This window comes from Chlamydomonas reinhardtii, chromosome 1 (assembly GCF_000002595.2).
Source record: "Chlamydomonas reinhardtii strain CC-503 cw92 mt+ chromosome 1, whole genome shotgun sequence".
NCBI classification, from domain to species: Eukaryota; Viridiplantae; Chlorophyta; class Chlorophyceae; order Chlamydomonadales; family Chlamydomonadaceae; genus Chlamydomonas; species Chlamydomonas reinhardtii.
The window spans coordinates 5,040,487-5,066,804 of NC_057004.1; the positions used below are offsets into that span (position 1 = coordinate 5,040,487).

The 26,318-nt window shown below is 62.6% G+C and overlaps 5 protein-coding genes across 6 annotated transcripts; 1 reads left to right on the forward strand and 4 right to left on the reverse strand.

Annotated features, from left to right (window-relative positions):
* Nucleotides 1-99: 99 nt before the first annotated feature.
* CHLRE_01g034875v5 (uncharacterized protein) lies at nt 100-2,559 on the reverse strand. Its single transcript, XM_043058703.1, has 2 exons — nt 2,201-2,559; nt 100-974 (listed from the first exon to the last, which is right to left on the reverse strand). The coding sequence occupies exons 1-2, from the start codon at nt 2,232-2,234 to the stop codon at nt 787-789; spliced, it is 222 nt and encodes a 73-aa protein (XP_042928617.1). The 5' UTR covers nt 2,235-2,559; the 3' UTR covers nt 100-786.
* Nucleotides 2,560-4,269: 1,710 nt separating this feature from the next.
* CHLRE_01g034900v5 (uncharacterized protein) lies at nt 4,270-10,881 on the forward strand. Its single transcript, XM_001689575.2, has 12 exons — nt 4,270-5,098; nt 5,391-5,454; nt 6,215-6,316; nt 6,472-6,621; nt 6,796-7,008; nt 7,250-7,318; nt 7,464-7,515; nt 7,660-7,747; nt 7,866-8,054; nt 8,269-8,851; nt 9,066-9,679; nt 9,811-10,881. The coding sequence occupies exons 1-12, from the start codon at nt 5,013-5,015 to the stop codon at nt 9,980-9,982; spliced, it is 2,382 nt and encodes a 793-aa protein (XP_001689627.2). The 5' UTR covers nt 4,270-5,012; the 3' UTR covers nt 9,983-10,881.
* A 6-nt stretch (nt 10,882-10,887) lies between these two features.
* On the reverse strand, nt 10,888-19,099 carry CHLRE_01g034950v5 (uncharacterized protein). Its single transcript, XM_043058704.1, has 15 exons — nt 18,763-19,099; nt 18,371-18,428; nt 17,945-18,228; nt 17,499-17,624; nt 17,070-17,275; nt 15,729-15,989; nt 15,315-15,465; nt 14,913-15,050; nt 14,628-14,732; nt 14,276-14,439; nt 13,413-13,477; nt 13,094-13,206; nt 12,793-12,949; nt 12,056-12,190; nt 10,888-11,836 (listed from the first exon to the last, which is right to left on the reverse strand). Exons 1-15 carry the CDS (start codon nt 18,844-18,846, stop codon nt 11,661-11,663), a joined length of 2,223 nt encoding a protein of 740 aa, XP_042928618.1. The 5' UTR covers nt 18,847-19,099; the 3' UTR covers nt 10,888-11,660.
* Nucleotides 19,100-19,203: 104 nt separating this feature from the next.
* CHLRE_01g035000v5 (uncharacterized protein) lies at nt 19,204-23,569 on the reverse strand. Its single transcript, XM_043058705.1, has 6 exons — nt 22,664-23,569; nt 22,007-22,126; nt 21,116-21,247; nt 20,686-20,836; nt 20,313-20,419; nt 19,204-20,024 (listed from the first exon to the last, which is right to left on the reverse strand). The coding sequence occupies exons 1-6, from the start codon at nt 23,498-23,500 to the stop codon at nt 19,785-19,787; spliced, it is 1,587 nt and encodes a 528-aa protein (XP_042928619.1). The 5' UTR covers nt 23,501-23,569; the 3' UTR covers nt 19,204-19,784.
* A 934-nt stretch (nt 23,570-24,503) lies between these two features.
* CHLRE_01g035050v5 (uncharacterized protein) lies at nt 24,504-26,299 on the reverse strand. 2 transcript variants are annotated; one of them, XM_001690041.2, is made up of 3 exons: nt 25,289-26,299; nt 25,114-25,141; nt 24,504-24,998 (listed from the first exon to the last, which is right to left on the reverse strand). In XM_001690041.2, exon 1 carries the CDS (start codon nt 25,997-25,999, stop codon nt 25,331-25,333), a length of 669 nt encoding a protein of 222 aa, XP_001690093.1. In that variant the 5' UTR covers nt 26,000-26,299; the 3' UTR covers nt 24,504-24,998; nt 25,114-25,141; nt 25,289-25,330. The 2 variants fall into 2 exon arrangements, with proteins under 2 accessions (XP_001690093.1, XP_042928620.1); XM_043058706.1 differs by having other exon boundaries at nt 25,107-25,141.
* Nucleotides 26,300-26,318: the final 19 nt, after the last annotated feature.

The following is a 26,318-nucleotide window of genomic DNA, read 5'->3' on the forward strand; positions in this document are numbered from 1 at the left end:
TGGACGTCCGGAACCATCCGGATCCAGGCGGCCGCTGCGTGACTGCCGCGTGCAGCTGATGTAACCTTAACCTGCGATAAGTGAATGATATATGTGCCCTCAGGCGGCAATTTACACACTTGGACACCGTGTCCGCTTCGCTGGCCGACACGTCCAGGCTGTCCAAACCCCTGCTCGATGGGAGAGGGCCTGAAGGGGACCAACTGCTTCGTTTCACCTGTCTGCTGCTCCCCTGGATTCGGGCTACTGCTGTGCTGGCTCCTGGTCTTCTGGCTCCATAAGCTAAATCAACCCTGGGGCTTAAGTGACCATGGTCTTTGACTTCCCATCCGTACACGAGAAAGGGTGCCGCGCGGTCTTGCCTTGACGTCATGAATGGAATGTTGGGGTCTGTAAATACGCTGCACACGACGGTACTACGCCAACCTTAGCCAACCTGCCCCTTACCCTGTCCCATCGCACCTCTGGAGGTTCCAAGGTTGCAGCGGCACAAAGACAAGACGTCCCTCTCACAGGCAAGTGTTCCCCGGTCACGGGAAAAGGGGCTGAGCCCCTCCACTCTCTGAGGCCGAACAACCTCATCGCCCGGACATAGCCGGGGTCGGTTCGTACAGGCACTGCCCGTCATGTGTCAGCTGCGTCCCGCTGTAAAGCACAAGCACAGCCAGCAGTCAACCAAACCGCAGGGAATCCTCTAGCCACAACACTCCTCTCTGCTGCGGCCTACCACATACTGTGCGGTGCTATGCTCGCCAGCAAAGACCGCTAACCAGACACCGGCCGGCCTCAACCTGCGCGCCGGCGCAGCTTCTTGGGCGACGCCGCGCTGTCCACCTCCACGTGGCCCCCTCCGCTACGCACGTGCAGGCCGCAACTGCTGGGCCGAGGCCCTGCAGCGCCGCTGCTGCTGCTAGGCGCCTGCGCCACCGCCGTCACCATCGCTGCCACCACGGCGCAGGCGCGCAGGCCGCGCTCTGCCAATCAAGCAGCATCTCCATCGCGCCGCCTGTTTACAGCGGATTTGGGGTCGCAACCCTGCAATACAACATGGCGGTGTTCCAATCCCTGGCCAGAGAAACCCAATCCTTAAGTGAAGGTCCAATCCTTCTCTGGCCAATCCCATCCACGGAGGGGTGACCGGCGCCGGGACCAATCCTATACCCCATACCACCCCTCTGCCTGGCCCCGCCGGCTTAACGGGCCCGGAGGCCCAGCCATTCGCAGAGCCGCAGAGCCTGTGCTTGCACGGCGTGCTGCGCCAGGTCCCCTTGCCACAACGTGGAGTCGTGGACACGCGGGCGCCGGGCCGCGGGTGGCAGCCTCAACCCTTGGGCGGATGATGGTGGCAGTAGCGGGCGCCCTGTGCAGGCGAGCAGGAGCCGGAGCTGCGTGTGCCCCGCCGTCATGTTCCATGACACCCCCACCAAGCGCCTAAGCGCCGTGCGATTCACTGACCTGCACTTGCTGTAGTGGCGCATGGATAGTAGCATGGTGTATACAGCATCGTGCTGAAGGCAGAACCTGGGGTCCCTTGCCCAGCCCAGCCCTTGCCCAGCCTAGCCCAGGCTTTCCCACACGGCCACACCCACGCCGTCCCTGAGCCAGCTCCAGCCCTAGTAACCCTGTGACTTTGGAGAGACCTAGGGGAACAGTGCCCAACTCCCGCGGTACCCAGGTAGCAGACTGGTGGGCCCCCGTGTGTGATGCCAAGCGCTGCGCTCCGCCTTGGTCCGGCCGGGTCCGGCGCCTGGCATCGTTCATTCCGCATTGCAAGCCTGGTGCGCGGGCCCTCGCCAGCACCTTTGAGGTGGGTGTTGCCATGCAGCTCTAACGCATATAACATCTTCTTAATGTTCTACAGTCAATAGCGAGTAACTTAGCCCCTGCGCCCAGCTACCCCCGCTCCTGAATCTGTGTGGACTCGCGGCTTCGTCGTGTGCATGTGTGTTTAGGGTTCCCTCCCCCCGCCAGGGCAGCTTGACCTGAACGTGTCGCAGGGGAGGGGGGTGCCGGACGAGGCTTACCCTCCCTCTGCCACGCATTGCAAAGTTTCGGATGGGAGGGGGGTGCAGGGGGAAGGGTTTCCCTTCCCCCTGCCGGGGACGGGAGGGGGCGCAGCCATCGCAGGGGAGGGGGGTGCAGGGGGGAGGGTTTCCCTCCCCCCTGCCGGGGACGGGCTTCCGCGACGAGGCGGGCTCGCCGACCTGCCGAGCTGGCACTTCACCGTTCGCCATATTGCCCTTCAATAATGTCAGTGAATGCAGCTTTGTTTCTATCTTGTAATAGCTTTTAAAATTGTCAAGCGGCAAGAACGCTTCACATTTTCTTGCCACTGCCCCTGATAACGAGCGGGCCTGTTAGTCCTATACATTGCGCTGTAACTGATTGCGCGGCGCATTTTCGCGCTTGTCAGGGAAGCGCAGTTACTCGCGTCGTTCATACGCAGCGTTCGTTTTTGCGCGTCGGGACCCAGTAAAACGTATAGACGATGCAAAGAAGATGCGGATGATAGATATGGATTGCTGAAATTCGCGCTGTAGCGCAAGCGCACAGAATTTGTTCACACTTGCGAGGCCATATGTAGGTAGCTGGGCTAACGCCGACCCACGTGGGCGGAAACCGGCAGGGAGGTGTAGGTATCTAGCACGGGTGTGTGAGGCCGGTGTAGATGTTTAGAGGGTGTGAGGTGTGAGGGGGGACTAGCCGCACAGGTAGCGGCCTAGTTGCGGTTATTGGGCAGGGCCAGCGGCTGGATTCCAGCGGCTGGATTAGGCGGGCTATGAAAAAGTAGTGCAGAAGACGGGCGCCGGAGTCACATCAAGGTCGCAGGATCGAAACCCATCAGGAACGGTTCGGCTCCGTTACCTGTGTAGGCTCTGAACATACTTGTGCCGAACTTCCCCGAAAGAGCGCCATCTCGGCCTTCCTAGGTCGCTGCTCTACGGGTGAGGACGCTGGTGCGGCGGGTTCTGATGGTCAGGACCGCAAGGGGACCGGGGGAGGGGGCGCCGTACCGTCCTCGCGCTTTTCAGGCAGAATTGCAGAGTTTGCAGCGTATGTAAATGCAATTAGTTGGTTAGCGACTATATTCTAAATATGACACATTCCCAGGTCAATTGTGCTCTCGCGATGTGTTCCCGGTTGCGCCACCAGGTTCTGTATCCGGGCTTGGTATCGAGCACAAGTGATGCAGGACTTTTCCTGTTAGACACATTATTAATTCAATTTCTCTAGGTGACCCCAAGGGACTAGCTTTGCAACATTCAAGTATCGATTGCGACAAACTCCGATATCTCTGAAACCGAAAAAAATAGAACCGCTCTATACGTTATAAGCTTTCTATCAGTCCTTTCAGAAGGGTCTGGACCGCTTCCTGGGTCGACTTTTCCTCAATGGCGCCCAAGCCCGGCTCCTCTGTCAACACGCGCTCGACTACTAGACTGGTATCATTATGCATCAAGAAAGGCGTAATCTAGCCGTTGGATGTAAGGAGGTAAGTGTTTAAATGCCGGGCGACCGGTGATTCAATGTGAGTTGGGCTCGTCTTGGAGCAGCGCTAGCGTTTGCGGTGAGCCGGGCCTGGGGTTCCTCCCCTCTCCGGAGGCGAGGAGCATGGGGGTCATTCGGGGGTCTCTCCTCGGGTGAGCGTGCGTGTCTCGTACGTTTTTGGGGCCCTGGCTAGTCCACGGCTGTCGTCCCACATGTAACCTCTATCAGCTAACGAGCAGTGATGTGGGCGGAAACCGGCAGGGAGGTGTAGGTATCTAGCACGGGTGTGTGAGACCGGTGTAGATGTTTAGAGGGTGTGAGGTGTGAGGGGGGACTAGCCGCACAGGTAGCGGCTTAGTTGCGGCTATGAAAAAGTAGTGCAGCGGCTATGAAAAAGTAGTGCAGAAGACGGGCGCGCAAATGTGCGCGTGTGGCGCGGTTGGCGTCGGGGCATGGTAGGGTGCGCGAAGCTTCGATTGAAGCGGCCGAACTTGGCAGCCGAGTCGCAGCCCAAGGGGCACACATACATACTGTTCTTACGCACACTAAAGCTGAACGCTACCTGAGATTCAAGCACCACTTGAGCAGGGTTCAATCATTCGAGTAGTTTTGGTCTTCGCGTATGGATGATTTCTTTTTTATTTTTAGATAGGGCCAAAAATGATCCCGAAGAGAAGCAACGGCAAGCAAAGCGATACCTCGAAGTGTGTTCCCACATGTAACCTCTATTCGCCCTGGCTTAGTCCACGGCTGTCGTCCCACATGTAACCTCTATCAGCTAACAAATGCAATCGCTTTCAGCTCAAGGACGGGCACAGGACATCACCGGAATCCCTAGCCATGAACGCAGTGCGGGGCATACCAAGTACACACCGGAGCAGCCCCCCCTTGTCTTCAATGGACTCACGAACACAACTTTCGCGAGTTCCGTCTCCCCTAAACCCTGAATTCCAGCCCCTCAGACGAAGCAAGCATGGTGTTCAAAGAAACCCACCGTGCCGGCGCACGCTAAACGCAGGCCGTCCTGCCGTTGCCTCAGCTGAAAGGGAATTGGTACATCGGGCCCTCTTCAACAAGACTGCATTTCTCACTCAGCCGTTGCCGCTAGTATGATTCAAGGGTGAAGGTGGGCGAACTTTGACTGACCCCTTGACTTGCCGCCAGGGCACAGAGAGCAGTTCCGGGCCTGCTCCACCTATCCTATGGAGCATATGGAATGAACTATTACACGGGGCACAGCGGCTATGTGTGGCGAGCGCATTGATAGTCAGTGGTCCCATTGCAGGTAGGACCGAGGTAGAGTAGTGTCCGGGAGGAACACGCATCGCAGGCAAAACGTCGACAGGATACCGCACGATAACCTGAGCATCCCGCTGGGTCACAAAGCTAACCTGTACTCGATTTTACCGTCTGCATGCCCGTCTTGCCGTCACGAAGCCCCGCGAAGACTCAAAAAGGATGCTCGCCAACTGCACAAGCTTCTAATTACTACAGCGAGGACGTAGGCTCTACTGTGACAAAGGATGGGCTCGTGCCTCTCCGCCTCCGCCGAGGAGGGCCACAGTGCTAAGCCGAAGCAACGGGATAAGCAACTTACGGTCAAAGTGAAGTGAGTACAACTAGCGAGCGAGCCGCGGTCACAGACTGGGGGTCACAGACTGGTCGGGCGTGCCCCTTCCTCTGCTCGCGAGTCGCGGCCCGAGCCCTTGGAAGCACCAGACGCGCCGCGTGTCGGCGGAGCAGAAGGGCGCTGTGATTGCGCCGTGCCCTGTCCCCGGCTGCGGGACCAGGGCGCGGTGCGGCAAACCACGTGACATGTACACATGGTGCCTCAAGGGCCATCGGCGTAGTATCCCTGAAACTCTTGGCCCGTGTCCATGCAACAATCGCCGCCACAACAGGCGCCCGGACTGGCGGCAGCACCCACTTGCAAAGCAGTTCAACCTCATCAAGCGTCTTGGCAGAGTGAGTTTGCGACCGGAGGGCCTGAACAGCACATAGCATGCAACGTTGGTTTGGAGGCCAGCCAACCAGGCTGCACCTGCTTCAGCAGGGGCTTGCAGGGCGTCAGCTGCTGCTGAGCCGTTGGCAAGGCGAGGGTCCCTTGCCCCGCTAGTCCGGGGTGTGACTTCCGAAGAAGGGGGCCGCAAAGGGTGGACCTCGGATTTGGCCATAAGGCCATGGAAATGAGCGGATGCTGAACCCCGTGTTTGGACTGCTGGCATCGTGGGTGTGCGGACGGGGCTCGGGGCTTGGGCTGTGGCGCACGGGTGCCAGGGAGGGCATGCGGCGCGACTCCCACGTCCGCACGCGGGGGCAGGAAGGAGCAGCAGCAGTAGCAGCAGTAGCACAGCTCTTGCGGGTGGCTAGGCGGTGATTGGGCACAATGTGGAGCTGTTGAGCGTGGGGGCACGCACCGATATGGGCTCGTGGGTATGCCGCGCTTACCGCAAAGGGTGGCGGCTGGGTAGCGTGCGGTTGACACGCCTGCGCCCCCCCGGCCTCAAGCCACACGCCACCAGCATGACACCCCTGCGGCTGCGGCAGCCCGCCGCATGATTCGTGACAGGGCAGGGGCACGAACGTTGGAAGCTGCTCAGCCATATGCCCGTGGCCACACGCGCCCGAGCCCGCGCCTGCGACACCAAACGGAGTAACAGGGGGTGTGACTCGTGCCGGCCTGCAACACCTGCCTTCGCCCTCATACCGCACCCTCCGTTTGCAGGGCGGCTACAGCGAGGTGTGGCACGCGGTGCACAAGGGGACGGGCGAGACGCGGGCGCTCAAGGTGGTGGCGCTGGATGACCCGGAGCTGCTGCCCGGAGACGTGAGTTAGGAAGGTCAGGGGCGTTAAAAGGACGCCAAGGGTTAAAGATGGAGCCGTAATGTTTAGAGCTTGACGGAGGACGCCAACGGCGGCTGTTGCTGCAAGTCATGCTGTACCGAAGCTGCTCTCCCCTCCTTCCCCTCGTCAATGCGCAGTTGGCCATTCTGCGGGCTGAGGCCAAGTTCCTGCTGACGCTGGATTGCCCCTACCTCATCAAGTGCTATGAGACCACACACGACGGCGTCCATCTCTTCCTAGTGCTGGAAATGCTCACGGGCGGCGAGCTGCTTGACCACATACACAAGGTGCGCGTGTCGATGTGGGTGTGAAACCTCTGTCCTCTTTACGCTGGTTGCGACATGAGAACGGCGGGCATTGCGGCCAAACAGCAGCCCCCATCAACTTCAGCCGACACAGTAACAACATGTCGGCTCACACAGCTTGGTTTGTCCCTGCTCCGCCCCTTGCCACACCACCAGGTGCACAACTACACGGAGCGGCAGGCTGCCAACCTGTTCGCGCAGGTGGTGTCTGCCATCTCCTACCTGCACAACCTCAACCTGATGCACCGCGACATCAAGCCCGAGAACGTCATGTTCACGGCGCCAGTTAACGACTGCGAGGCGGCGGGGGCGCCCCTGCGCGTCAAGGTCATCGACCTGGGCATGTCGGCGCAATTCGACCCCAAAAAGGTAATGCACCTAGGCCCGAGCTGTTGCAACGAGTTGTTGTAGACCACAAAGATGGACGCTTTGACGATTGATTGCAGCAGCTGTGGCGTATGTACGGAGCGAGGGCGGCGTGGCGGCGAATGCGTTGCCTCACACACCCTGACCGTGGCAGCTCGACGCAGGATGCCTGAGCTCCGCGTGCACAGTGCTGACCCTCTTGTTATTTGCCTGCGCACCGCGGCGCACCTGCTTCCGACTGCAGCTTGTACGGGAGGCCACCGGCACGCCTGGTTTTGCCGCGCCTGAGCTGTTCAATGGAGGGGCGCAAACGGTGAGAAATCACTACCATACCTTATTGCGGGGCAGATGGTGGTGGCCTGCTTTTGCCGCGAACCTGCTATGCTATCTCTACGGTAATGCAGCTGACGCCCTTGCGCCTGCTGCACGTAATCATGCACCTCTTTCGTTGGCCCCAGCCCGCGTGCGACGTGTACAGCCTAGGCGTAGTGTTGTTCATCATGCTGATTGGTGAGTGGCCGTACAGGCTTGGATGGGCGGTGCAGTTGCAATGACAAGAGTGTGTGTGGTGCCAAGCGAGTGCTGCCTTGCATCGTCGCACGCCACACATAAAATGTCTTGCGACGACTGTGCGGTGCGCCATCACCTGCACAGGCCGGCCGCCGCACTCGGGCACAGACATCCGCTACCTGACCTACTCTGACAAGAGCATCAAGGACGCTCCCGGGCTCCAGGACGCGAGGTGAGGCGCCTTTGCGAGGCAGCAGCTCAACACACATAATGAGTGTAGATTGGGCGCATTGCAAACGTCAAACCATCACAAACCTGCTGCTTTCCTCACGCCGTGTGCCGCCCCCTAGGTACCGTGCGCTGTCGGCCGACGCCAAGGACCTGTTGCTGAAGATGTTGGCGGATGACCCCAAGGCCCGGCCGACATGTCTGGAGGTGTTGAAGCACCCCTTCATGACGGCGGATGAATCCAACACGGCAGCGCACCGCGAGATTGGGGATGTGGTGCGGCGCCGCATGAGCGACCTAGCGCAGCTGAGGTGGGTGGGGTCGAGCGCATGCATAGCAGAGCGCTTTCCTCACCCCCTGACCGCAGCCTTTGCAGCACCCACAAACTCCCCTGCGGACAGCTTGTGCCAACGCCCACACTGGCGCCATCTGGCACTGTGATATCTGCCCCTTCGCATGTGCCCATGAACCATGAACACTTTTAAACCCTAGATACCTGACCCGCTCCCGCCCGGCTGCCTGCAGGCGCCTGCACGGCCTGCGCTATGCTATGCACATGTCACGCCCCACCACCGAGGCCGACAAGCGCGCGCTAGTAGCCACCATGGCCCAGCGGCAGCATCGCCTGGGCGTGGGCGGCAGCGGCAGCGGCGACAACACGCCGCGCGGCGGCGCCGGTGTCGGCGCCGACGACGCCGCGCCCGTGTGCGACCGCAACGCCTACCGCAGCGTCATCTGGAAGAGCTTCCTGGCGCCCATGAACTCCCTGCGTGGCCTCAGCGGCACGCGCAAGCACCCCGGCACGCCCGGCGCCGGCTGCAGCGGCAACGGCGCCGCGGCCAGGAGCGCCCTCGTGGCGGCCTCACCCGGCGGGGCCATGTTGCGGGCTGACCTGGTGCAAGACGACGGAGGCGACGACGACGTGGCCGACGGCTGCGCTGGCCTGGTGGACACGGACGGTGCCGGCGGCGGCTTGGATGCGATGGCGTCCGGGCCGGATGTGATGTCGGACCGGCCCTGGGCGGGCGACCGGCACAGCCGGCAGCGGCGGCACAGCAGCACGGGCGCGGGGCTGGTGACGACCCACATCGCAGATATCATGCTGGCGGTGGGTGCGGGCGGGGGTCGGGGCTTGGGGCTCAGGATGGTGGGGTTTGCTGTGAGGGTGGCGCTGAGCGGTCGGCAGCAGGTGGGTGTGTCCTGGGACCGCCTTTCAGAAGTCGGGGCATGCGTGGTGTGGGCACCTGCACCTATTGCGTAGAAATTGATTGCCCACATCCTCACGTTTGATGTATGTGCACTTGGCCCAACGCAATGCGCAGGTGCGGACCAGCAGCGTGGCCAACATGCATGCCGCGCGCACCAGCGCGACGCCGCTCAGCGCCGCACAGGCAGCGCGCGCTCAGCTGGCCGCACTCTCATCGAAATCGAAGCTGCAGGCGGCATTGGAAAGCTCGGCCAGCGGCCCGGACGCGGCATCGGGAGATGTGCCAGCTCAGCTAGGGACGCTGGCAATGCGGGGCGGCGGCATGGATACGCCGCGGGGCGGCGGCACTGGCCGCACGTCCACTTCCGGTCTTGCGGGGTCGGGCCCCTGGCCGGTGTCTGGCGCCGGCGCCGGCGCCGGCGCCGCGGCCCCTGCTCCCGCGCCGTGCCTTGACAAGATGGCGCTTGTCAACGCGCTGCCCGCGTTGTCGCACTGCGCAACCATGCCAGCAGCCATCATGCGCGACTGCGAGCGGGAGTGGGATGCGGGAGCGTGCGCCGCGACGGCCGCCGGGGCCAAGGCGGGCAGGGCTGGCAACGGCGGCAGCGCGGGCACGGGCAACAGCGATGGAGATGCGACGGGCGCTACTTCGGCGGCCCCGGCCCGGTCGCCCACGTCAAGTGATGTGGCGGAGACGCTCACGGCGCTGCAGGAGGCGCTGGTGCCCAGGTGAGCCTGCTCTGGGGGAGGCCAACCCGATGGGGCCAGGCGGGCGGAACGCAAGTATTGCAAGAGCAAGACCCGCAAAAGTTCAGATGCCGCCTACCTTACCGCCTACGTTATTTTGTGTTGCTGTGCAGGTCGTGGTCCGCCAACCCAGCCATGTACGAGGCGCTGTTAGCCATGGACGCGATCATGGAGGGCCTCAATGGAAACGCAAGCGCCCTGGTGTCCCCTCGCGCGGCGGCGGCTGCGGCGGCTGCGGTTGCAGCGCACGCGCCGCCAGTGAAGCAGACCACAACCGCTGCGTGAGCTGCGTGGCCACGTGAACGCTTGTCAGGACTTCTACGAGTTAACGCAAGGCTGGGCGACCCTTCAAAGGGTGGGGGTGTTTGTTGGAGCATATGCGCTGCTTATTATGTGGCTGTTGGTTTCATTGCGGTCCGCGGGGCTTGCTTACTGGCTAGCAGTAAAAACATGTGGGTTCATTGCTGAATTACCTGCTTAGCGTACGTCGAATGTGCATGCAAGTACTGATGATGCATAGTGGTGTAGGGAGGACGCTCCCGCACGCGGCCATACAATATTAGCCAACAATGCACGCGTGAGACAAACTCTTGAGACAAGGCATTCTTGATTTCTTGGGCTGCTGTCACAGGGCGTGTAGGCTACCGCGTCATGCTTTCGGGCTTGGCGTTTAGGGCCATCACGTCGCTGACTCCCTGCATCAACACCACATGCTATCCGGTATATCATGGGGGATCGCAGTTTCGAATGAATTGAAGTTGTGGCGGTGGCCAGGTGCGAGACGCGTCGTCCCATCCCCGGTTGCTGACCTGCACTTGTGATTGGACACGCGCGTGGTGAACATTAGTAGCAAGGCCTCAAGAAAAGTGCGTTCAATGTGTGCTGCGCATGTGCCCGCAGGCTTTTGTGTCAGACCACTGCAAAATCTCGGCGCCAAGTGTGACGGGGGTGCGTGGCCGTGTTCGGTGCGATGGGACGGGGTAAGGGGCTGTGACGGGATATCAAACGACCGTCTGGTGATGAGCGAGTGCAGCCATGCCTGTAATCATCAGCCTCTGTGGCAACTGTTGATGATACAGGGCAGGGGCGGCACAGGGCTGTGCTTTTCTGTTTAGTGGTGAGGGCATGGCTCCGCATGTGAGGTGCAGCTGCAAGCGATGGAGCGTGCGTGGCAAGGGACACGATGATTTCCTTTTACTGTTTTACAAAACTGGAAGGCGAGCGAAGCAGGCTCAGGACTCTGTGCACATTGTAATTCAGTAATTGTCATGCGTGTACCAGCCGAGGCCGCCATGCAGCCTGTGCCCTGTGGAGACGTTGCAAAGCCCTCGTGAACCGTACAGCCTTGGTACATCACAGGCTCACGTGCCTCGTTCGAACTCGTTTGCATCTATGCTCTACCTTCTATGTGCTGATGCGCGCGCACGCACTGTGACCGCGCAACAGTAAAACTCTCTTACCAAACCGTACGGACCGGCAATACCGCGGTCGTGTTCCACAGGCACGGATTCGGGGCAGACAGGGCCGCGCGAGCGTGCGACAACAGACACAAACGCTGCGACCTTGTACGTGCCCCGTGTCTTCTACCAGCGCTGAGTGCGTCTAGCACTTCACCTCCATGCGACATCGGCAGCCCTTATCGGCAATATGCTCACACAGCACGCTCTAAGGCCTCTTCGCGACTCTCTGCAAGCCCTGAACACCTCCGCCCACAGCTCCTTGCCGCGTCATCCTTCGCTTGCCGTGCCGCTCATCCCTCTGCAACTTCCCGCCCTGGCTTTGCCTTGCCTCCTCATTCCTCCCTCTCTCTGTTACAATTAACAATACTTTTAAGTTCCCTCAACAGTGCTACAAACCACATGCACACACAAACAGCCTCACCGCGCTCCACTCCACTCCTAATACCCCACCATCCAACACTCCGCACGACCACACCCTCCCCGAAAACACTCAACACGCCTGCCTAATCCTCGTCCAGCTCCGCCGTGATCTCGCGGATGAGCTCGGCGCGGTAGTCCTCGAAGTCGCCGGCATACTGCCGGATCTTGCCGTCTTCCACCACCAGCACCTGGCTGCGCTCCTCGTCCTCGCACAGCCGCGACAGCAGCTGCGCGTCGTGGCTGATCACGATCACGCCGCCTGCTCGGCACACACACACACACACACACACACACACGAGAGGAGACAAGAACGGCACGGTCGGATGGGGTGAGGCGTGGACGGGCGCAGGGTGCGAGGAGCCGACGCCAGATCGGTTGGAATGACGGTGTTCGTGGCAGGCACTGCAGGCAAGAGCACTCGAGACCGCCGTGCTTACAGGCAGCGAGGCCACTCGCATGCAAGGCATGGCCCACTCACCCTCGAACTCGCTGATGGCGTCGCAAAGCGCGTCGATGGACTGCATGTCCAGATGGTTGGTGGGCTCGTCCAGCAGCAGGATGTGCGGGTTGGTGAGGCAGATGGAGGTGAACACCACACGCGCCTTCTGGCCACCTGGGGAGCAGGGCACACACGAGGTGGGGGAGAGGCGGGAGGGCAGCAGGGCGAGACGTGAGGCGCGTCAGCGACAGAGAGGGGCGGGTGGCGGTGCTCGCTGGGTGCTGGCAGGGGTGGCAGGACGTGTTGATGCCGGACAGGCGGGTTGCATGTTGCATTGTACGCGGCCCAGGGGTTGGGTTGGGTTGGATTGGCTTGGCTCAGAGAGAAAGGTTGTTCCGCATCGGCCTTGTGGGCCTCAGCGAAGTATGAGACTGAATTTTGTGTTTGCATCAGCGCCAGATCGCCCCAGTGAGGTGAGATGCATGCGAATGCGACCCGACAGACTGCGCAGCTCAGAGAGAAAGGTTTCTCCGCAACGGCTATTGCCTCAGCGAAGTATGAGACTGAGTTTGTGTTTGCATCACCACTGCTTTCCGTCTGGTATGCCGATTAGCCCACCACCACGCTGCCTCCACCTTGTTCTCCGTCATGCACGACCCAAGACCCCGGACCAGCCCCGCACCGCCATGTCCCGCCACACAGGCCGGCCCGGCCCTTTGCACGCCGTCATCCCGTCGCACCCCAACAACAGGCTGCCCTCGCGGCCGCGCACTCACCCGACAGCTTGCAGATGGGCGTGAGGTGGTGCTGGCCGCTGAGGCCGAAGCGGCCCAGCATGGCGCGCATGCCCTCCGGCTTCAGGCCCGCCGTGGGGAAGCGGTTCATGAGGTACTCCACCGGGTTCTCGTCGAACGACAGCGCGTCCACAAAGTGCTGCGGGCAATGATTTCGAGGCGGCGCGGCGGCACAGCGGAGCGTCAGAGAGACAGTGGTGACGAGGTGGAGCAGTTGCCAGGGGCTGTCAGCTAATAGCGCCCGAGCCCTGTACAGGCCAGGCAGCTCAGGCAGCCCTCGCACCTGCGCGTATCTCCCGATGCGCAGCTTGTGGCTGCGGCGCGACTCGCCGGTGACGGGCACGATGTCGCCCGACAGCAGGTTCATCAGCGTCGTCTTGCCGGCGCCGTTGGGGCCTGCCGGGGGTGGCAGTGGGGGTGGCAGTGGTGGAGCGGTGGCGGGGGTAGCGGGGCGTTGGGCACAACATTAGGCACAGCATGTGGTTCCGAGAGCCATGATGCGGAAGTGACGAATGCAATGCCATCCAAGTTCGGAGGCAGGGCAGGCAGGGATGTTGCTGAAGCAGCTTGCAAGCGGGGTCCCGGTGCGGCCAAGCGCTCACCGACGATGGCGATGCGTGACCCCATGTCCACACCCAGGTTGACGTCCTTCAGGCCGAAGTCCTCCCTGCATGACAACAAGAGGTGAACAACACATTTCGGGGATTGGTTTGTGAGATACTGCGTACAAGACACAGGTTGCGGCAGAAGAAGTGAAGCCATGTGCATGAACGGTGCATGGAGACTGCAGGGGAGCTCAGGCTCTTGAGTTTTGTCCTCAGTGACGCGATGTCTCAGCGAAGTATGAGGCTAAGAGCAATTAGTCATCCCCGCTCCCGGACTCGGTGCGATTGCAGTTGCGGGTTGCATGCGTGCATGCCCTATGTGTGTGCGGTTCAGGCCCTTGAGTTTTGTCCTCAGTGACGCAATGTCTCAGCGAAGTATGAGGCTAAGAGCGATTAGTCATCATCACGCACGCTTTTGCGGTCGAGTAAACCGCAGATGCCGAAAGCCCCCAACCCCACCCAACACGCCCAGGGCATTGTCTGTGTTCAGGCTCTTGAAGTTTGTCCTCAGTGACGCATTGTCTCAGCGAAGTATGAGGCTAAGAGCGAATGGTCATCATCACACAGCCCCGAGACGCGCTGCAGCGTCCAAATGCGGACCAAGCTATCGCCCGCCATTCCCCCATACAGTGCTCAGGCTCTTGAGTTTTGTCCTCAGTGACGCAATGTCTCAGCGAAGTATGAGGCTAAGAGCGATTAGTCATCAGCGCACTTCAGGGCTCGCCCTCGCGACACCCGGTCTTAACACCATCTTGATCAAGCGGCCGCCGCCGGTGCCCGACCCAATCCCATCCAAGCGCACATCCCAGACCGGACCACCGTGCCCATGCCCATGCCCTAGCTCATGCCCATGCACGCACCGGCCGGGGTATTTGAAGTCCACATCGATGAGCTGCATCAGCGGCGGCGGCAGCTCGGTGGGCTCGGGGAAGTGGAACTCCACTGTATAGTCCGACCAGCGCTGCGGCGCCGCGGCGGCGGAGCTGGAGGCGCCGTCGTCATTGCCGCCGCCGCGCCGCTTGGCCTGCGGGCGTTGGGTGCGAGGGATAGAGAGTTTAGAGTCGGGTGTTGCAGGTCTCAGTCTGATGGCTACACGACGTGCGGGCCGTAATTTGTTGCGCAGGCAGGAGGTCACGGCACCGCCCGGCAGCGGAGCGCAAGCCAGACCAAACACCAAGGAGCAAGACGGCGCAACGCCGGGTCGCCACTCACGTTGGTCTTCGTCGCGTTGTTGGTCACCTTCTCCGCCTTGGCCTTTGCATCCTTGCCGCCGCCCGACTTGGCGGCCTTGAGCTGCTTCTCGTACTTTTCAAAAGCCTGCACCACATGCCACATTGCAAATTAATACTCCGTCCCGGTACTCCGCCCGGTAATACGGACATACGAACGGTAAACAAACACAGACCTCAGACATGACTGCGACATGTACGCCAGCGCAGCCCGCATTCTGGGGGGCCCCGTTATCGAGTTGAATCCGTTTCTAGTTATAGCAGTTACCTTGTTGACCTCGCGGCGCTTCTGCTCGTACATCTCCTCAAACTGCGCGAAGTTGCCGCGGTACTGGTGCAGCATGTTGTCGTGCAGGTGGATGATGTCGGTGGTGACCGAGTTGAGGAAGTCGCGGTCGTGCGACACCTGCATGCATGGCGGTGCGGGGTCAGGAGTAGGGAGGGGCGAGGAGCTCGCAACTGGACACCGCCACCAGTGCTACAACGCACAGCATCAACCCCAAGCTCCCCTGGCCGTGTGGTTGCACCGTCTCTAAACTCCCACCTCGACAGCGACAGCAGCCGCGTCACCCGCCCCCACGACCTAGCTGCCCACGCCCACGCCCCGCCCCCACCCCATGGCCAACACTGTGCCCAAGGGCTTCCCCGCGCCCCTGCCCCCGCCACCCACCACGATGAGGGTCTTCTTCCAGCGCATGAGGTACTCCTCCAGCCACAGCACGGCGCGCAGGTCCAGGTGGTTGGTGGGCTCGTCCAGCAGCAGCAGCGTGGGCTGGATGTACAGCGCACGGGCCAGCGAGATGCGCATGCGCCAGCCGCCACTGCGCGCGCGTGAGAAGAAGCAGGAAAGCGATGGCAGGTCAAGCCTCAACCATATAAGGAACGGAGCGAGCAGTGGGCAACTCCGCATCACCGTCGATCCTATGTCCTGGCATTTGGATGCCAGTCCCGCACATGCCGTCCCCTTGCTCTCCATGCCGCCTCTGCCCCTGCCCCTGCCCCTGCCCCTGCCCCTGCCCCTGCCCCTGCCCCTGCCCCTGCCCTGCCGCTTCCCCCGCCCCCGCCCCCGCCCCCACATCCGCACCTGAACGACTGCGTGGAGCGCCGCTGCATGCCCTCCGTGAAGCCCAGGCCGTGCAGGATCTTGCTGGCGCGGCTCTCCGCGCTGGAGGCGCCGATCTGCGCCATGCGCTCGTACACCTCGTTCAGGCGGTCCTGCGCCGTGTCGTGGCAGAAGCCCGCCGGCTGCTTGGCCTCGTCCTGCAGCGCCTCCATGAGGTCCTTCTCCTCGGCGCGCAGCCCCATCAACTCCACGTCCGCCTCCACCACCGCCTGCAGCGCCGTCCTGTGTGCGTGCGCGTGCGTGCGTGCGTGCGTGGTTGAGGGGGGATGGCGACGCGTGTGTGGCTAGACAGCACAAGGCAGGGAAGCATGCAAGACTGTGTATGTGTGCGTTTGTGTGCGCGCGTGTGTGTGGGGCTGGGTAGGGATGGACCAGGAAGCAAGGGTAGAGGAAAGCTGCCGCGCGTGCTTGGTTGTAACATGCATGGCGGGGAATGCAAGAGCGTGTCTCCCCATCTCAGTCACCAGCTTTGCCCGGCTAAGGATAGGGCGGCCAGCGTGCCAGATGAGTGGAATGCTGCTATAGCAAGGAATCACTGGTCCTTGGATGCTCCCGGTGACATGAACGCCGGGGGACTACGAGGCCTTGCATACAGCTTTGTATTGCGAGGTGGGCGTGTCTCCCCATCTCAGTCACCAGCGTTGCCCGGCTAAGGATAGGGCGGCCAGCGTGCCAGATGAGTGGAATGCTGCTATAGCAAGGAATCACTGGTCCTTGGGATGCTCCCGGTGACGTGAACGCCGGGGGACTACGAGGCCTTGCATACAGCTTTGTATTGCGAGGTGGGCGTGTCTCCCCATCTCAGTCACCAGCGTTGCCCGGCTAAGGATAGGGCGGCCAGCGTGCCAGATGAGTGGAATGCTGCTATAGCAAGGAATCACTGGTCCTTGGATGCTCCCGGTGACGTGAACGCCGGGGGACTACGAGGCCTTGCATACAGCTTTGTATTGCGAGGTGGGCGTGTCTCCCCATCTCAGTCACCAGCGTTGCCCGGCTAAGGATAGGGCGGCCAGCGTGCCAGATGAGTGGAATGCTGCTATAGCAAGGAATCACTGGTCCTTGGATGCTCCCGGTGACATGAACGCCGGGGGACTACGAGGCCTTGCTTCAGCATCACGCGTCCCCCACCCAAACCACCACACCATGCTGTGCGGCGCGCAAACCCCCTGCTTTCACCTGACCCCGCGAACCGCGACGCAGCCCGCCCTGCAGGCAAGCGCCCCCATTCCGCCCACACCGTGACCCCCTCCCTTCCCCTTTTGCCCCCCCCCCCTTCCACGCTCCTTCCTTCGCGCAACCCACCTCTCGTCTCCCACAATCTCCTGCTCCACCAGCAGCACGTCGATGCCCTGCGGCACCGGGATCTGCCGCTTGGCCATCAGCCGCAGCAGCGTGGACTTGCCGCGGCCGTTGGGGCCCACCAGGCCGTAGCGCCGGCCCGCCGCAATGGTCACCGACGTGTTCTCCAGCAGCAGCTTACCCTTGGCGCGCACCGTCAGATTTTGGACCTGTGCGCAGCGCGTGTGCGGCAACAGCACATGCCCGGCAGGTTCAATGCGCATGGCGCGACCAAAGCTTGCCGCGCCAACACCGCGACATACGCTTCGGCACATGTGTGCACCGGCCGCGCACCATCAGTGCAACACAGGCCCTGGCGCTCAGCCCGCCGGCTGCGGCATGGCTGTGCCCACGACACTGCAAACACGCCGCTGCACCCATGCACGCACGCACCTTGACGTCAGTGGCGGTGGCTGACACCTCCTCGCCCATGCCCTCGTACGACACGTCGAACACGTTCTCGTCCTCGCGCAGGGCGTCCTCCTTGGCGCGCACCGCCGCCTCTAGCGCCTTGCGCTCCTGTGTACGGTGCGAGTCGTGTGTGGTCAAGTCGTGTGTGAGCATGAGAAGGCGGCGTATGAGCGCACGGTGCGGGCGGTGGGGGTGGCGGAGTCGTGGAGAGGCTGGTGGCAGGTGCAAGCGCCGCGGCAAGTCAGTTGGCGCAGTGCCGCCCTCCGCAGTGCCACCCTCTCGTGTGTGGCCCGCTCGCTTGCTTCCGAGCGTGGCCGCGCCACATCCTTACTGGGCTCCCCGGCGCTAAGCCCTCTCCACCCCCGCCTTCCGCTTCCTCCTGCCCCTCGCCCCCGGCCACCAGCCACCCAGCCCCACAGGTCCCGCACCTTATCCGCGATCTTCTTGTTCTCGCGGCTGCTTCCCGCCATGATGGGCGCACGGGTGGCCTCCTCGTCCACGCGGCCGCGCTCCTCAAACTCCTCCTCCTCCTCGCTGGAGGGCAGGTCAATGCCGGCAAGGTAGTCATTGCCAGCGGCCGCGGCAGGCGCCTTGGCAGGGCCACGAGCGGGCGGGCCGCGCGCGGGCGGCGGCGCGCGAGAGCTCGAGGGCTTGTCACTCTCCTTCTCCTTCTTGTCTTTCTTGTCCTTCTTCTCCTTGTCTCCTGACTTCTCTGTAGCGATTATGAGCAACCCAGAAGGAATGCCGTCAGAATCATGGCCGTGGCATGCTTGGGGCGAGGGCGCTTAAACCGAGGCGCCTGGAGCTCGCACCCAGCGTAAGAGCTGCCACTTGCCAGCCCCCGATTGGCTCACCGGACTTGTCCTTCTTGTCGCTCTTGTCCTTGTCAGACTTCTCCTTCTTGGGCTTGTCCTGCATTCGTGCGCAGCGTAGGGGGGATGTGGGGTTGGGGCAAGCCACGGTCAGGGCCTACTCGACTGCGCATATCACCCAAGGACCGGACCCCAGTCCCCCAGAACATATCGCACCGGCTCCAAACATGTAACATAGATAAAACCCGCACATAGCCCCACGTTCAGGAAAGCCGTTCGGGCGGGCCTGGCCAGATGATTGTGACCGTTCCCGAGCGCTAACAATACCGAAGATTCCCAAGATCTTGAGGCGCAGACCCTAAGCAAAACTTGAGTGTATCCTTGACGCGAGGCGCCCCTGGCTTGCGGGCCACTTCCGCCAGGCCGCCGCTCACCTCCTTGTCCTTCTTCTCCTTCTTCTCCTTGTCCCCCTTCTCTTCCTTGCTCTTCTTCTCCTTCTTCTCCTCGTCACGGGCCATTGTGCTTCAGCTGGGGGCTAACCAACTCAGAGCACGCCGCTGAACAGCGCTTCAAATTCGGGGCTCCTTCTCTAGATTGCGCTCTAATTTATAACTAATGAGTATGTATGATGGGCGCGCAGCCCTTGCAACGCCAACGGCAGATCAGTCGCTTCAGGAATTCAGTCGGCTGAATGAAGGCTGCAAATGGCTTTGCCTCGGGCTTTGTGCAACTATATGCACCAGCCGTCTGGCGTTTCATTATGCAGGCATGGAGGGTGCCTGCGACGGGAATAGGTCGGGATCGAGTTTGGCACGCCCATCCCGGCCGTGGAACCTTTCCCTGGACCCCGGCCCTCCCAGGGTCGGGGAGCGAAATGCAATCACAGAATTTCAAGCGCCCTCGAGACTGAACTTCAGACTGGTTGAGTTTGCAGCTCCACCTCGGTGGTGGTCTCAAGTCGGGGGATCGAAGTTGATCCCGGGGAGCACTCAACCGCATCGACGACCTTCTCTAGTGCAGGTACGACGAAACGCTCATCCGTCTTCACAAGTTAGAACCGTTGCACGCCTGCGTCTTCGTTCCATAGGGGAAGCCCCTCCCCTGCTGCATCACGGCCTCTGCGCCCTCGGGCGCCCTGCCCTGCGGCCTGCGTCAGCGCCTCCTTGCGCAAAAAAAATTCATGCCTGACCCATCCAAATACGGTAGTTACCCCAATTGCAGGCTGTTGCTGGCATCTTCCAACCACCGCAGGCCCCCACTGACTCAGTCGGCCTCGCATCATGCCGCACGCCCGCGCCCACAGCCCCACTCCCTCTCCACGCGCTGTCCCACTCCCAAGTCCCATCTACCTCCACCGCCATGCACCCACCTGCAAACAAACTTGCACCCACATTTACTGATTTACACACCAGCACGCACACACAATCGTGCCCATCAACTGCCGCCCTCCAACCCTCTAGTCGTCATCCGCCGCGGCCGGCGGCCCCGTCGGCAACGTGGCTGCGAAGGCTGGGAACTTAGCTGCCACCGCCGAGTGCGCGCGCACGTCCCACACCACCACCTCGCCGCCCGCGCCGCCCGCCGCCAGCAGGTGCGGCGCGTCACCGCAGAAGGACGCCGAGAACACCGCCCCCGTGTTGAGGTCCTGGGCGCACACCATCTGCGGCGTGTTGTTGCTCACGTCCCACAGCTTGACCTGCAGAGCGTGAACGGTCAATGGTTTGACTCTTGAGCCTCGGCGAGATAAGCATGATTGCCCGAGGCCTAGCGGCTACGTCGCCATCACCGACACGGCGACGACCCGGGTACACCTGCTCGCAAGGGGTTCCGCAAGCCCACGCAGCCTCGTCCCAGCCCGCCACCACGTCCCTTCCTGACCCCCTGCACCGCTTCTGACCTCCCTTCCCCTCCCCCCGCCCATCACACACGCACGCATGCCCTCATCCGCCGCCCGCCCCGCCCCGCCCCGCCCCGCCCCGCCCACCTTCTTGTCCGTGGAGCCAGTGGCCAGCAGCCCGCGCACCGCCGGGCAGAAGCTGAGCGTGCAGGTGGGCTTGTCGTGCGCCGACAGCCGGAACAGCGCGGCGCTGCCTGTGGGGCCCACGAGCGGAGCACGCCGCACCAAGACGTCAACAGCGAGCTTCTCGTTTCTCAAGCATGCATATGTGTCGAGGCCGGGCAGCAGCATTGCAGGGTACGCGGCCCTCCATCCGGCCCCCGCACGGCTCTCCGCGCGCCGTGCATCCTCGCAGCCTCCGGCCCAAACATCTGCCCATCGTCCATCTTAATTGTGCACCCACGCTGTGCACCCCAAGCCGCTGGCCTCCTCCTCCCTCCCCACCCGCCGCCGGGCTCACCCTTGCCCTTGCGCGCGTCGTACTGCGCCACCACCCCGTCCTCGCACGACACCAGGAAGCAGGTGGGGTCGTGCGGGTTCCAGCACAGCGCCTCCACGTCCGCAGTCACCTTCCAGCGGGCCGGGTCGCCCTGCGGCGTCCGCGCGTCCGCCTGCGGGGGGAGCGGTGGCATGGCACAATGGGTAAGGGGCTGGGTTGCGGAGGGGTTTGCGAAAAGTGCGCGGGGGTGAGAGAGGTGCAGCTGAGCGCTCGACAGGGCCGGGTTGTGTACTTAGCAGCCGGCAAAAGCCCGAACGCCCAACGTTGATACAAGCGATGGCGCTCCTCTGGTGCCCGTTGTCCCCACAAGTAATGTGAAGCGTTTTACCGAGCCCGTGCTGCTAGCCCCTGGCAACCCGCAAAGCGCCCCACCCAGCCACTCGCCACCCACCAGGCACACGGAGCGGTCGAAGGAGCCTGTGAGCAGCACCGGCGACTCGGCCGGGTTCCACGCCACAGCCTGCACCTTGTCCGTGTGGCATTTGAGCGTGTGCTCGCACGCGCCCTTCACCAGGTCCCAGATCTGTGTGTATGCGTGTGTCAGGAACGCACAAGGTTGTTTACTTGTGTGTGTGTGTGTGTGTGTGTGTGTGTGTGTGTGCGTTGAGGGCTAGCGAAAGGAGTGGCGCAGTGTGAGCGCACGCAGTTTGGGAGTTGGGTGGCCTACTGGCAAAGGGCGTCGCCGTTGGCATCCCGGGGCCAACCAGCGTCTGCCTCCGGCTCCATCCCCCGAGCGCCCTCTCTCGGCTTCCGAGCAGCGCTCAAATGCTTGCACACGGTGCCGCCTTCCAATTTAGTATAGCCCGGAACAGGCCTGGACTGGGCCTGCCCTCCAGTCCGTGCCGCTTCTGCCCAGGCTTACTCATCCCTGCTGTGTCGCCACCTGGCCCACCCCGCCCTGCCTGCCCCACACGGCCCCTGCTTCGCGCTAGCACCTGACGCATTGCCCTCTCCCTCGCGGCTCATGTATCAGCTCCACATCAGCTCCATCCCCCTCAGCGCACTATGAGTTTGGTTCTTGCGACCCCATCCCATCCAAACCCCCGTCCAGCAGCCCCTCGCCCACGTGCCTAAACCTCAGTCTGGCCCCCGCAACCCCCCTCATCCACGACTACCGCTTCTCCACGCCTCTCTCTTTCTCCACCCACACCCACTCCCTCCACCCATTCCCCACCCCTCCACCCCTCCCCATCCCTCCTCCGCTCCCTCCACCCCACCCTCCCCCTACCTCCTCTCTCCACTCCTCCCTCCACTCCCTCCCTCCCCTCCACCTGTCCCCCACCTTGACGGTGCAGTCGGCGCTGCCCGATGCCAGCACGTTGCGGAACTCCCGGTTCCACGACAGGCCCAGCACGCTGTCCTCGTGGCTGCCCGGCAGCAGCTTGGCCTTAGCCTTCTTCTTCTGAGGGCGCATGCAGGTAAGGAAGGGGAGAGGTAAGGGGGAAGAGGTAAGCGGAGAGGCAAGGGTGGAAGGGCTGGCGAGCGGACTCAGCCGTCCGGGCCTCCGGCCCCCTGCGCGACAGCCTGCGCCAGTCAGGGCCGCCACGTGCGCCTGACTTGGCGCCGCGCAAGAGCGGCGGCACCCACCCACACAGCCCTCCCTGGCTTGGCACCGCACACCACACCATTAGCCAGCAGCAGCAGCCCTGGCGCGCTGGGGCCCCAGAGCCCCGTACAGGGCACGGCACGGCCTGGCCTGGCTTCCAGTTTCCAGCAGCTGGCGCCTGGCCGCCACCAACTCGTCTAACCAGCCTGTACGTCAAGCCCTTGCCCGCACTGTTCCTCCGTAGTGCCACACACGCGCCCCTACCCCACGACGTGTCTCAGCCGTCCCCCTCCGCCGGCACGTCCCCATGCCCGCACGCCCGCGCCTCCACACGCCTCCACCCCCACCCCACCTAACCCAGCCCCAGCCCCACACCACACGCCCCGCACCCACCTTCTTCTTCTTTTTCTTGTCGCCCGCTGCCCCGCCCTCTCCCCCCTCCGCCGCTGCCTCGGCGGCGCTGGTGTCCACGCCTCCCAGCGTCGTGAGCGGCTCCACGCTGTCCACCACGTCCAGATCCCAGATCTCAATAACTGGCTCCAGCGTGCCAACCGCCACCAGGTTTCGCCGCCCCGTGTCGCCCCGTGGGTCGCAGTCCATCCAGGCCAGGCACAGCGGGAAGGCGGGCAGCAGCACCTCGTGGTGCACGTACAGGTTGGCCTCGCCGCCGCCGTCCGCCTCCTCGTACACCCACACCTCCAGGTTGCTGACGTCGTCCTCGTTCTTGGCGGACAGGATGATGAGGTCGGTGGGGCGCAGCGTGAAGTCCTCTATTTCCGAGTCGTCGTCGCCGAGCTGCAGGTAGGGGTCGGGCTCGCCCTCCGCGTACTCGAGCCGTGCCCTCCCCGACGTGCCCAAAACCCGGTTGATGACGTCCGCGTCGTCGTCCCCCGAGTCATCATAGTGTTCCATGTCTAACTCCTTCATCGCTGCTTCAATTGCCCCCGTCGCGGCTGTCGCGCTGCCGCCGGCGGCGGCCCGAGAGGATGCCATGGACGCTGCGACCTTCTTTGCACGCGCCACCGCCTCCTCGACCGTCTCGTCCTTTCCCGCATCGTCAGAGTCCATGTCAGCGTCAGAGCTCGAGGGTTCCGAGTCCTCGTCGTCGTCGCCATCGCCCTCCGCCTCAAGTTGTGCTCGCATCGCCTCTAATTCCTCTTCCGTAGGCTGTGCCACTGTTGGCACAGCTTTTGCTACTCCTTTTGGAATCCATGATAGCGCAGAAATCATTTTAATCCAAACAAGGCTAGTAGCGCGGCCGCGCGTCAAGGGATAGTGTTACAACAAGCTTCTACATGTACACAATAAATATTAGGGCGGTTACCAGGTTGACATCAACACGCCGGCCATGTCCGTGCCCGACCCTTCCCCTTCCTGGCTCCCATCCGCCGGCAGCATTCGCCCAACAGGCTAACACGGCACACGAGAACGCACACCTGCACATACACAGGCTGTGGGGCTGACCGACAAGTCCAACACTGCCGCATCAACCCACCACCCAGCCCTACCCAGCCACATGCGAAGGACAGGGCCAGGGCCAGGTGGCGTCTTGTTGCAGGGGGCCACAATGTCAAATGATATGTGGGTGCGAGGAAGGAGTGCGGACGGTACGCCAGAGTCCGTATGGCACTGCCAGCTGTCCAGGTGCATGACAACAGTTGACACGCAGTCGCCTGCGTCGTCCTGCATTTCGGCAATACCTTTGACGCAGTTATGTATTGACCATCCAAATACCGTAGCAAAATCCAGCATGCACGAGGACAGCTGGCCAGGATTGACCCTTCCCGGCCTCTCGACACGTCGGCCACGGGGATGGCAGCAGGAGCGCGCTGAGTTGGGCGCAGGTTGGGCCAAACCCTAGTCTTAAACCCCTCCCGAGGCCTCGGAGGCAGTATTTTTGCTCGGTTGTATTTTTGCTTTGGAAGCCTGCCTGCGTCGACAAAAAGTACCATACTGGCACAAACCGCTGTCTGGTTAGCGACCTGTGCTGACGAGCATGGCGTAGCGGGCAGTCGGCTGCAGCGGCAGGGGTGTTTTCCTTGCTGTCTGGTTGGCCTGCTGCCTGCTGCACTAGTGCTTGATAGCTGGGCGCGACTGGGCACATATGGCGGGCGGTGCCTGTACAAACCGACCCCGGCTATGTCCGGGAGATGAGGCTAGTATCGGAACCTTCGGCCTCAGACGGAGGACGTGGCGTGGCGGCACAGCCCACTTTTCCCTTGCAAGGGAGAGCCAACCTTTTTTGTTGCTCGGTTGTCTGTGAAACCTGATAAGTTTGTGCGCATGAACGCGGTACTCCGGTACGCATGCATTGTTGTGGTGGAGTCTCTCCACCCAGTCCGGTCCTCCACACGGCGTAGGGGTCTGCATCCACCGTCTTCCTAGCACGCCCCAAGGGTGGGACGTAAGCCCCCCTGTCCGCCACAAAGGCGGGTTATCACGATATGAACTGCAGCCCCTGGCGTCTCACATCCACACACGCGCTGTGACATCACCCAAACCGACAATCTCACTATCCCCACAGCGCCAGGGGCCGCACGCCTGCAACCAGCAGCTGGACTAGTCGTCCTCGTCCTCCTCCTCCTCCTCCTCCTCCTGCTGGTCACCGCCATCGGCGTCGGCATCGGCGTGCGGCCGACCTAAACACCTCCGGCCGGCCGTCGTCACCATGCAGCAGTTGCAGGACAAGCAGCAAGAGCATGTTGCAGGCGCTGTTCACATCGCGGTTCTGTGGGCAAGCGGGGCAGTATGGGGAAGGGTAGGCCCAAAGCTACACCAAACCTGCACCAAACCTGCACCAACCCTGCACCAACCCTGCCCCAAACCTGCCCCAAACCTTCTGCCTGCCAGCGGCGCGGCTCCAGATTGTTGCTGCAGTAAGCAAGGAAACAAAAAAGACGAAACTTCAATCAGAGTTGGAACCTTGTACGCTTCCGGAGCCATTTCCGAAACGCAAATGCGCGCGGGGCCCCCCTCGTTCCCCAAGCTCCTGGTCCCCTGAACCTCGCAACCGCGCACCATTCGCCTGGTCCTCGTCTCGTCGGCGCTTGCTGCGCGGCATTATCCTAGCTTGCGGCCCAGCTGCCGCGGCGAGGTCAGCACGAGCTCCGCCGCCAGCAGGTGCTGGGGGCACTGCTTGTACTGCTCGTAGCGACCACCGCTGCTGCCGCCGCCGGCGGAGGCGGCGAAGCCGCTGTCGTACGTGGCGTCATTCCCCTCATCGCCATCGCGGATGATGACGGTGCGCGCTGAGGAGGCAGCCGACGAGGACGCCTGAGGGCTGCTGGAGGGCGACCCGGGGGTGGTGAAGCTCCGCTGCCACTGCTGCTGGTGCGATGGGCTGCTGAGCTGCTCGGGTGCCTCCGGCTGCGCCCCTGACTTCGCCGCAGCAGCAGCCACACAAGTGCCGCTGCCGCTGTGAGCGCGGGCTGCGACCGCCGAAGCCGCGGTGCGGTCGTACAGCCCATCCAGTGCGGCGTGCAGCTGCGACTGCACCGCCCCCAGCTGTGCCCTCAGTTCCCGAAGCGCCTTCAGGTGCGCCGCCGCCTGGCACAGCAACCGCGACTCGAGCGCGCTATCGCTGTGCGTGTGTTGAATGGTGCATCCCACCGCCTGCTGGCGCAGCAATGACTCCAGCACCATGCTCACACGCGCCTCAGACGGCATGTGGTGCACTGCCTGAACCAAGCCGAGCACGTGCTCGTACGCAGTTGTCGCCTTGCGCACCATCTGGGTCAGGAGCGATCCTCTTCCCGCAGGTTGGAGACGTGGCGGTGCAGGCGTGGGGTGCTCATGGCGTGGAAGGGTGTGGGCCGACGCCGGCACGTCACGGCGCGTGGTGCGGGCCCGACGGTGCCGCGCGCTCGGCTCTCACGCAGCAGGAACGCCAAGCGCTTGCCCTTCATGCCCACAGCTTGCGCCACATGCTGCCCAACTTGACGTAGGCGGCTCAAGAGGCCTGGTCTCGCGGCAGCTCGATGGGACCTGCAGGGGAATACGGTAGAACGACAGAGCGAGGCGAGGAATCGGGTCAAGCCCACAGCCTGAG

Excerpts from the sequence above, each read along its gene's own strand:
- CHLRE_01g034875v5 (XM_043058703.1), bottom strand. The coding sequence starts at position 2,234 with ATGGCGAACGGTGAAGTGCCAGCTCGGCAGGTCG. Across the intron at positions 975-2,200 it reads AGTGCCAGCTCGGCAGGTCG|AGCGCGGCCTGCGCGCCTGC; the intron begins GCGAGCCCGCCT and ends CTTGATTGGCAG.
- CHLRE_01g034900v5 (XM_001689575.2), top strand. The coding sequence starts at position 5,013 with ATGGGCTCGTGCCTCTCCGCCTCCGCCGAGGAGGGCCACAGTGCTAAG. Across the intron at positions 7,319-7,463 it reads TCAATGGAGGGGCGCAAACG|CCCGCGTGCGACGTGTACAG; the intron begins GTGAGAAATCAC and ends CGTTGGCCCCAG. Across the intron at positions 8,055-8,268 it reads AGCGACCTAGCGCAGCTGAG|GCGCCTGCACGGCCTGCGCT; the intron begins GTGGGTGGGGTC and ends GGCTGCCTGCAG.
- CHLRE_01g034950v5 (XM_043058704.1), bottom strand. The coding sequence starts at position 18,846 with ATGGCCCGTGACGAGGAGAAGAAGGAGAAGAAGAGCAAGGAAGAGAAG. Across the intron at positions 17,625-17,944 it reads ACAAGAAGATCGCGGATAAG|GAGCGCAAGGCGCTAGAGGC; the intron begins GTGCGGGACCTG and ends CACCGTACACAG. Across the intron at positions 15,466-15,728 it reads CGCTCCACGCAGTCGTTCAG|TGGCGGCTGGCGCATGCGCA; the intron begins GTGCGGATGTGG and ends ACGCGCGCGCAG.
- CHLRE_01g035000v5 (XM_043058705.1), bottom strand. The coding sequence starts at position 23,500 with ATGATTTCTGCGCTATCATGGATTCCAAAAGGAGTAGCAAAAGCTGTG. Across the intron at positions 21,248-22,006 it reads GCGCCGACTGCACCGTCAAG|ATCTGGGACCTGGTGAAGGG; the intron begins GTGGGGGACAGG and ends GCATACACACAG. Across the intron at positions 20,837-21,115 it reads TCGACCGCTCCGTGTGCCTG|GCGGACGCGCGGACGCCGCA; the intron begins GTGGGTGGCGAG and ends CTCCCCCCGCAG.
- CHLRE_01g035050v5 (XM_001690041.2), bottom strand. The coding sequence starts at position 25,999 with ATGGTGCGCAAGGCGACAACTGCGTACGAGCACGTGCTCGGCTTGGTT.